The sequence below is a fragment of the Halichoeres trimaculatus genome, unplaced genomic scaffold (assembly GCF_033239565.1).
Source record: "Halichoeres trimaculatus isolate MK-OKI-2021-1 unplaced genomic scaffold, fHalTri1.1 fHalTri1_scaffold_11, whole genome shotgun sequence".
Classification (NCBI taxonomy): Eukaryota; Metazoa; Chordata; class Actinopteri; order Labriformes; family Labridae; genus Halichoeres; species Halichoeres trimaculatus.
The window spans coordinates 2500501-2510243 of NW_027437189.1; the positions used below are offsets into that span (position 1 = coordinate 2500501).

Genomic DNA, 9743 nt, shown 5'->3' on the forward strand with positions numbered 1-9743 from the left:
AGGGACACCACACGCTTAGGCTCAAAGCAGGACACGAAGTCGTCAAAGCGGCTCCTTGTAGCTCTAATAAAAATTATTGATATAAAGAGTTTTTATTTTTCTTACAGAGGGTATTGATGATTAAAGACAGCCCTGGGAAGATAACTAAATCTACAAAAAGACTAATCTGGAGGAAATACAGATGTTAATTCTGTGAGGATGGATTCATTTAACTGACAACGTGGCAGATTAATATACATGCTTGAAATGTGGCAAGACATAAGTAAACAAAAAGTGATGAGTTGAGCGACATTATCAATTTATATTACCAAAATCAAAGTATTCCTTCAAAAGTTTTGAAATTTTTGTAAATTAATTTAAATAAAAAAATTGCAATTTTTTGTGATTTAAGCATCTTTTTTAAATTGTATTTATTTGTTCTTTATTATTATTATTTTTACAAATAAAGAAAATTTGAATTTTGGCAATTTTAGGAATTTTGTTTTTTTTAATTTTGCATTTTAAATTTTTATTTCTAATTTTGCAATTTTTATAAAATGCCAAAATATTTTGCAATTTTTTAGGGCTTTTAAAATTTTAAAAAATTTTGTTTTTTTTCATATTTATTCCAAATGACAAAAACTGAGACATCACAACTTCAATTTCATAAATTCCAAAAAAAAAGAAACCCTCCAGTTTAGATAATTATTACTCAAATTTTAACTTTGTTTGGAATTTCATACACATATAGTCTTTATTGTGAAGATAAAGTAGAATATTTGGCTTCTGAATGACTTAAATCCAGGTGGGCTGAGGAAAAAGGGCTCCTTTGAAAGTAAAGGTTGTCGACCCCTGGTTTTGAGGGAGGGTCTGAGCAGCATGGCTCTGGGGTTCAGTCACTCTGACTGCAGTCAGTGCCCACATCTGATGAGAGCAGAAGTCATAAATCAGTGATTAAAGAGACTCCCTCTATCTGCTGTCAGACCAGCACTTCCAGATTAAAGAGGGGGTATATTCTGCTCCCCCGTGTTTTTGGGGTTGGACTTCAGGGCTGAGGCCAGAGAAGCACAGCTAATCTGGGTCAAACCACACCCGACTCGACCTGAGTAAAGATAAATAACGTTACTTTGAAACACTTTGGAATGATCAGTCATAACTCAAATGAACACATAAAAACTCCTCCAAGACTCTGAATTTTCCTTGTTTTCCACCTGAAGATGTTTTTCAATGGTTGAATACAAAGAAAGGTATTTCCTCAATCAGTGCAACAACAAGTTTGATATTTATTTGTGTTGATTTTTCTTTCTTACATTGTACAGTACAGTCAGCTGACAAAACAGACAATAATAGTTCAGACATCCTCACAGGACTTCACATCAAGTGTTACATACTGTAAGTATTGGCACTGAACCACCAGAGGGCTGGTCAATCACAGTTATACTATGGTGCATGTGATGTCTTTGGTTATTATTTAAAAAAAAAAAATCAATATAATTTCAAATTTGCAAAAAATAAACTTAAAATTGCTGGTTAACAAATGGAAGAAATGCAAAAATCTGAACAAAATGCAATTTTCAAAAGTTTGAAAGTCAAAATTGAAACTACAAAAATTCCCCAAACTATTCAAAATATATTAAAAATTTCCAGGTTTTTTTTTATTTCAAAATTTTGAAAAAGTTAAGACAAATGAAAAAAAAAAAAAAAATCTAAAAAAAAAAAATTCTAAAATTTGGAAAAAGTGAAACTACAAAAGGTTCCCAAACTATTTAAAATGTACAAAAATTTAAAGGTTTTTTTTTTTTTGAAATATTAGAAATTTGCAAAATTTAAACAAATTGAAAAAATGCAAAAAACTAAAACAATGAAATTTCAAAAATGTGAAAAAAAAGGATATTACAAAAAGTCCCCAAAATATTTAAAATGTATAAAAATGTATAAAAAGTATAAAAAAGTTTTTTTTTATTTCAAAAATTTATTACTATTATTTTTTTAATTGCAAAATTAAAAAATAGAGTATTCCAACAAATTAAATGTTAACACATGATACTTTCTGGTGTCAATGTCTTAAATCATCAATATCCTTTGAAAGAAAATAATAAAAAAGAAAAATTAATATATATTTTGTTTTTTTAATCCACAAAGAGCAACTGCAAAGGAGTCAGAGAGCCGCATGAGGCCCCAGAGCCTCAGGTTGAAGACCCTTGTTCTTGAACCTCATTGATGGAGCTGCAGCATAAAGGCCGCGTAGAGCTTTAAAAACAAGAACAAAGACTTTAACATCAATTTAAAGGCTCAACACACGGATCAGAAGAGGACTGATCTGCATCGTCAGTTTGGGCTCACAGGATGAAGTCCAGGTCCAGGTGGAGGTTGGAAGAGGTTGGAGAGTCTCAGCGTGTCTAAAGAAAGTCCAGATACTGTGATGATACTCATACTGAGGAGCACGGGGGGGGGGGGGGGGGGGGGGGGGGGGGGGGGATTCTGGACTCAGCTTTGCGACTGACAGTGGAGCTGGTCTCACCGGTACATTCACCTTTTTGATCCTTAACTCTGACTCTAACTTAGATACAAAAGTGGGTCCCACCACCTGAGAAGAGAAGAGGACAGAGAGTAGGAGTCATAAATGTGCAGGTAAAACAACACATCCAGATTAAAAACTGAATCTCCAGTGTGATACTGACTTCAGAGTCTCCAGTTTGCAGTCTGGACTCTTCTGGAGCTCAGACAGCAGCTCCACGTCTGACTCCACCAGTCTGCCATAGCTCAGGTCCAAATATTTCAGATGGGAGGGGTTGACTTTCAGAGCTGAGGCCAGAGAAGCACAGCCGATCTTTGAAATACTGCAGCGAATCAATCTGAATAAAGGAAAAATGATGTCACTTACATTTACAAGATACTTTGTGGAGGAAATAAATGTAAGTTAAGCAGCTCTGGAGTTTGTTTGTTGGCGATGTCTTAAAGGAAACATAACTCGTCACTCTGTGCTTTTCCTTCTGTTTTCAACATAAGCAGCATCCTCAGAGCTATCTACATAACTATTAATCACAAACACAATATTCATCTCACATCAGAGTCTCCACTTTGCAGTCGGGTTTCTCCAGAAAACCACACAACAGCTTCACTCCTGTATCCTGCACTTCATTAAGGCTCAGGTCAAGCTCTGTCAGGTGGGACGGGTTGGCCTTTAGAGCCGAGGCCAGAGAAGCACAACTTATCTCCGACAAATTGCAGCTCCTTAATCTGTGGACAGAAATAGAAACAGATGTGCAAGAGAAGCTAAAAGAAATGCTGCCATCATAAAAACAACATGCTCAATTTTTTTTTCAGTAAAGCAGGATGAACAGTTTCTGACCCCAGGGTCTGCAGTGAACAATGTGGGCTCTCCAGAAAACCAAACAGCACCCCCATTCCTGAATCCTGCAGAGAATTGCCATCCAGGTCCAGTTTTTTCAGGTGGTACGGGTTTGACTTCAGAGCTGAGGCCAGAGAAGCACAGCCTGTGTTTGATATTTGGCAGCCCTTCAATCTGTACAGAAAAAGTGATGTAAAGAAAGTTGGGTTATTTGCTTGTTTTTGATTTTTGAAGTGCAGAAAAAGTCAGAAGTGGTTGACCTCTTTACATTTGGAAAACAAATACATCACTTCAGACTGGTCATCAGGTAAATCCTGAAAATTTCAAAGGTTTCTAAAAAAAGATCAACTCTGTGAACTTACATGAGAGTCTCCAGTCGACAAAACGGGCTCTCAAGTCCTGCGGCCAGTAGTTTCACTCCTGGGTCCTGTAGCGTGTTGGAGGTGAGGTCCAGCTCTCTCAGGTAGGAGGGGTTGGACCTCAGAGCAGAGGCCACAGTTTCACAGTTGCTCTCTGTCAGTCCGCGGCAGTAGAGTCTATAAAGACACAAACATTACAGAACATGTTATCATGGAAGAGGAGTCCTGTGTCTCACAAACTGTTTCTCCACCATCACATCTGGACTCACAAAGCCTTTCTGCAGTTCCTCACTGCCGGGATCAGTCTCCGACGGCCCCGGTCTGATGTCTTGTACTTCTCCAGGTTTAACTCATCCAGAACCTCCTCTGATATCTGCAGCATGTAGGCCAGAGCAGAGCAGTAGAAATCAGAGATGTCTTGACTGGATGGGTCCTCGGACTTCAGGTATTCCTCGATCCTCTGATTCACCGAGTGGTCGTTCATTTCCGTCAGACAGTAGAAGATGTTGATGCTTCTCTCAGGAGAGACTCTCTCAACTTTCACCTCCTTCAGGTTGTCGGCAACTCTTTGAATGATCTCTGGACTGTTGTCAGCGTGACCCAGCAGACCTCCTAAGAGTCTCTGGTTGGTGGTCACAGAGAGGCCGTGGAGGAAGCGAACGCACAGGTCCAGGTGGCCGTTCTTACTTTTGAAGGATCTGCTCGTGACAACCTTCAGGAAACCATCCAAAGATGACTTCTGGTCCAAGCTGTGTCCCTCCTCTTTTAGGAAAGCGTTGAGGACGTCTGCGTTTCTGTTGGTGAAACAGCGAAACATGTAGACCGCAGCCAGGAACTCCTGAACGCTCAGATGGACGAAGCAGTAGACTGTTTGCTGGAAGATCACACACTCCGGTTTGAAGATCTCTGTACAAACTCCTGAGTACACCGAGGCCTCTGAGACATCCAGACCACAGCGCTCCAGGTCTTCTTGGTAGAACAGGATGTTTCCTTCCTCCAGGTGTTCAAACGCCAGCCTGCCCAGCTTCAGGAGGACTTCTCCGTCAGCCTCCATCAGCTCCTGAGGACTGGTCTCCTGACCCCCATCATACTTCTTCTTCTTCCTCTGGGTCTGAACCAGCAGGAAGTGTGAGTACATGTCAGTCAGGGTCTTGGGCAGCTCTCCTCTCTGCTCTGTGCTCATCATGTGATCCAGGACCGTAGCCGTGATCCAGCAGAAGACCGGGATCTGACACATGATGTGGAGGCTCCTGGACGTCTTGATGTGTGAGATGATTCTGCTGGACACATCTTCATCCCTGAACCTCCTCCTGAAGTACTCCTCCTTCTGGGCGTCAGTGAAGCCTCGTACTTCTGTCAGCCTGTCCACGCTTGAGGAAGGGATCTGATTGGCCGCTGCAGGTCGAGAAGTGATCCAGACCAGAGCTGAGGGGAGCAGATTCCCCTGGATGAGGTTGATGAACAGGACATCGAGCGATGATGTTTGTGTGACGTCGGACACGACCTCAGCGTGGTTAAAATCCAGAGCCAGTCTGCTTTCGTCCAGGCCGTCAAAGATGAACAACAGTTTACAGACAGCCAGCGCCTCAGCTCCGAGCTTCTCTAATGTCGGATGGAAAACGTGGAGCAGCTTGAGGAGACTGTAGCGCTCCTCTTTGATCAGGTTTAGCTCCCTGAATGACAGCAAGACCACCAGACTGAGGTCTTGGTTTTCAGAGCCCTCTGCCCAGTCCAGAGTGAACTTCAGCACTGAGAAGGTTTTTCCAACCCCAGCCACGCCGTTTGTCAGAACCACTCTGATGGCTCTCTGTTGGTCGGGTAAGACTTTGAAGATTTCGTGGCACTTGATGGGGGTCTCATGGAGGATCTCCATCTTGGAAGCGGCCTCGAGCTGCCTCACCTCGTGCTGCCTGTTCACCTCTTCACTCTGTCCCTCTGTGATGTAGAGCTCAGTGTAGATCTTACTGAGGAGGGTTCCTCCTCCTTTTTCATCTGACCCTTCAGTCACACGTTCACATCGCTGCCTCAGACTGATTTTGTGTCCATCTAAGACCTCCTGCAGACCACCTTGAACAAGAAACAAAAAAAGACTGAAACATACGGGGACTGTGCTGGGTGACCGGGCACATAAACTAACATTATACACTGATGATGTTCTGCTCTACATCAATAACCTAGAGACCTGACCTCCACCAAAACAACACACAGTGGGCCAGGAGACACTTCAGGCTTAGGATCAGGGTACAAAGATTTAAAGAACTGATTAACACATGAGACTGTTCAACAGTCTTACTTCTTAAAGTGGTCTGATTGGTTGTCTGTGGTCTTGCTCTTGATCCCTCTCCACACTGGGGACAGGACGACTCTCCTAGTGGACCAGACTGGTCCCAGAATGAAGTGAGACACTGTCTGCAGAACCAGTGTCCACAGCTGGTCCACACTGGATCTTTCAGGATGTCTTGACACACGGCACAGCAGGACGGCTGCTCCTCCATAGGAACTGGACTCCTCCTACCTCTGTGAAGACATTACTGAATCACTAAAATGGTTTTTTAAATTCAGTTAATAATATAAAAACAGGACCACACTATCTGAAGCTCTGATGTTTACAGGAAGCAGTTTTTTCTGGACCCTGTGAACCTGTGAGCTGGGTCTCCAAAAGCAATTGGTTAAGCTCATATAGACAAGCTCACAGGCTTAAGAGTTACCTTAACCGGGAGAGGGTTGCCGGGGCACCCCTCTTGGGGCACACTTGGGAAGGTTGATGGACGACAAAGAAATCTGACATGGGGACTCTGCAGTTCTTCTGGTGGACCTTGACTTAAGAAGGCAGTGAGGGAAATACCTGGTGAGGGTGACTGGGAGGGACGACCTGCCTGATCTGAAACCCAAGTGAGGTTTTGTTACTGGACTCCCGTGCTGGTCATTGATTGGCCATAACAAACACCATAGGGTGGTTCATGAATCTGCATGGTACCAAACCACTTTGGGTCGCAGATCAGTGATTGACTTTGTTGTCATATCTGATCTAACCACACACCTGAGCCTGATCCTACCACAGGATACTAGGAAGAGGCACCAGCTGATCATCTAGCCTCTGATTCTTGGCCTATGATCCTGTCTCAAGGGGGTCTTGTGAGGATTACTGAGGAACTATGAGATTCATGGTCTATCTAGTCCCTGTATGACCAACGTAAGAGCTGTTTGGCACAAAGTCAACTGTTCTTGCCTTCTCTGGGTTGGTCACCGAGGAGGACGAGGGTATTTAGTAAAAGTACCCCAGCATTCCATCAGTGCTTCTTGTAGACAAGCTGGTTTTTTGGCGTCTTCCTAAACTATCTTCTATTTTTACAGTCAATCTACATTCCTACCCTCATTTGTGGTCACAAGTTATAACCAAAAGAAACTGATCAAGGACGCCTTGACCACCAGGTCAACATTCCTCTAAGGAGTCTTCCAAAGGACCTTGACCTTAAGATCAAAGATGCAATTATTCCTTTGAGCAGCTCACTATGAACTTAAGATTTTATCTGTTTTCCTGAAAATAAGAAAATCATCTGGGATCTTACTTTAGGTCTGGAGGTCTTGGTTCATTACTGAAGTGTGGATTTTGACCTTTGGAGCGATCACTCTTCAGAGACTGACAACGGGGTCCTTCAAAGTCTGAACTCTCTCCTTTGCGCAGAACTCTGAAACACCCAACATGTTAGATACCCAAAGAGATGCACTGAACTCATATTGAAAATTTGTCAACAGCTGAATCATTAAGCTAGTTTGGGGTGGGTTTCTTAAATTTGGTTCTGTACTTAGACACAAGCTTTGGTCATTAGGCTTTAACTACATTTTACACCTGTCTTGTTAAGATATTTCCATATGGCAAGAAATTTGGCACCGTCCTGGGATTTGAACTTGAAATTACAAGCAGTTAAGTCAGTGTCTTACTTTGGGTCAGGAGGTCTTGGTTCATTACTGAAGTGTGGATTTTGACCTTTGGAGCGATCACTCTTCATAGACAAACAGCTGGGTCCTTCCAAGTCTGACCTCTCTCTTCCAGGCTGAACTCTGAAACACACAACATAAGAACAAGATCCATTGATCAAATGGTCACTTACTATATCATGAAGCTAGTCTGGGTTTTAGTGAAATCTGGCTGATCCAACATAAAGTTCTTTACCAGGCCGTAAACTTTGGGTTGGGGAGATCGTCGCTACAAACACAGGTTACATGTAAAAATATGAAGAACAGGACTTTGACTGTGGATTCAATCTCTTACTTTTGGTCAGGGGTTCTTGGTTCATTACTGAAGTGTGGATTTTGACCTTTGGAGCGATCACTCTTCATAGACAGACAGCTGGGCCCTTCAAAGTCCGAACCCCCTCCTGGCAGAACACTGAAACACGCAACGTTAGAAAGAGACACACTGATTAGATATATCTCTCGACTGGCCTGGGAACGTCTCAGTATTCCCCAGAGGAGGCGGTGGAAGTGGTCGGGGACAGGGGCCATTGGTCTTCACTGATGGTGCTTCTGCCCCACAACCCGGACCCCGGACCCCGGACCCTGGACCTGGGACCCGGATAAGTGGTGGAAAACGAATAAACGAACACTGATCAGACGATCAGTATAGTTGATACAAGAACTCTAACAACAATCAAGATATGAACTACACAACTGCTGGAGAAGCTACAGGAAATAAAGCCAAGACCTTTTCCAATGACACGTGTCCTTAAATGTGTTTATCTGTAATATTCAAATAGTTAATACAACAAATTAAATTCCTAGAAAGTATTACTTTTTATTAGAGTCAGTGTCTTACTTTGAGTCTGGAGGTCTTGGTTCATCACTGAAGTGTGGATTTTGACCTTTGGAGCGATCACTCTTCAGAGACAGACAGCTGGGATCGTCAGAGTCTGAACCATGTCCTCTTGACAAAAATCTGAAAAACAACATGTTTGATATGAAAAGGAAGAGGATGCATTGATTTGACCATGATGTTAAGAAAATCTGGCTTACACAAGAGGTAGGTTCTTTACTAGTTGGTAGACTTTGGGTTCAACACAGGTAACATGTAAAATGTAAAGAACAGGACTTGGATTGTAGAATCAGTCTCTTACTTTGAGTCTTGGGGTCTTGGTTCATTACTGAAGTGTGGATTTTGACCTTTGGAGCGATCACTCTTCAAAGACAGACAGCTGGGATCATCAGAGTCTGACCTCCCTCCTCTGGGCAGGAATCTGAAACACCCAACAAGTGTCATGATAAAGAAATCATTCTCAAAGACACAAAGATATGTACTTGATCCAACACTGGTATAAGATCGATCCTCGAAGTAACGCCCTAAGTCAAGGTTTTAGGATCAAATCCAGACCTAAGCCTGGTGTAAACTTCAGCATTGACTCTACGTTGTCTTGAGCGTTGCAAACATAGGGTCTACTTTTTATGTATGGATGTGTCCAAAGGCGCTACAGTACTTCTCCAAAACACTTGAGGGCAGTAAGGAAAGGATCATCAGATGACCTGACCTGAGGAAATACACAGTAAGACCAACAAATCATAAAATCAGAAACTTACTTTGAGTCTGAAGGTCTTGGTTCGTTACTGAAGTGTGGGTTTTGACCTTTGGAGCGATCACTCTTCAGAGACAGACAGCTGAGATCGTCAGAGTCTGAACTTCCTCTCTTCAACCGAAATCTGAAACATGTTGAAATCATATCCCATGAAGCCTTGAGAAACTTTTTTTTTCTTGATTTCAGAAATGACCTTTAATTTTCTTCTTTCTAAAAAACCAAACCCAATGAACCAAACTCAAACATATTTCCCAAGAGCTATGCCTCTTATAGACCTCCAGAGGGCTGACCAATCACAGTGAAGGGGGTTTGTGAAGCAGGGAGCCTTAAAGAGACAGCAGCTAAAACAAAGTGATTCAGGCAGAGGCTGAAATATGGATTTTCTGAAACACCAGGGAGAGAAAATATGGATTTTTATGAGCTGTGAATGGTGTAAAGACACTATGGGACACCAAAGGGACAAAATAAAGATTAAATAAAGTGTGT

The 9743-nt window shown here is 42.3% G+C and overlaps 1 protein-coding gene across 1 annotated transcript; it reads right to left on the reverse strand.

Moving 5' to 3' along the window:
• Positions 1–2504: 2504 nt before the first annotated feature.
• LOC141799318 (protein NLRC3-like) lies at positions 2505–8076 on the reverse strand. The gene is made up of 10 exons (XM_074681530.1): positions 7964–8076; positions 7633–7752; positions 7260–7379; positions 5984–6207; positions 3960–5757; positions 3694–3867; positions 3332–3505; positions 3046–3219; positions 2661–2834; positions 2505–2566 (listed from the first exon to the last, which is right to left on the reverse strand). The coding sequence occupies exons 1-10, from the start codon at positions 8029–8031 to the stop codon at positions 2536–2538; spliced, it is 3057 nt and encodes a 1018-aa protein (XP_074537631.1). The 5' UTR covers positions 8032–8076; the 3' UTR covers positions 2505–2535.
• Between the last annotated feature and the right edge of the window lie 1667 nt (positions 8077–9743).

What these genes read in the sequence shown, in the direction of transcription:
- LOC141799318 (XM_074681530.1), bottom strand. Translation starts at nt 8,031, where the DNA reads ATGAAGAGTGATCGCTCCAAAGGTCAAAATCCACACTTCAGTAATGAA. An exon ending in CCAAGAACCCCTGACCAAAA is followed by an intron (nt 7,753 to 7,963) that starts GTAAGAGATTGA and finishes TGTGTGTTTCAG; the next exon opens with AGTTCAGCCTGGAAGAGAGA. An exon ending in TGCAAAGTGGAGACTCTGAT is followed by an intron (nt 2,835 to 3,045) that starts GTGAGATGAATA and finishes TCCTTTATTCAG; the next exon opens with ATTGATTCGCTGCAGTATTT.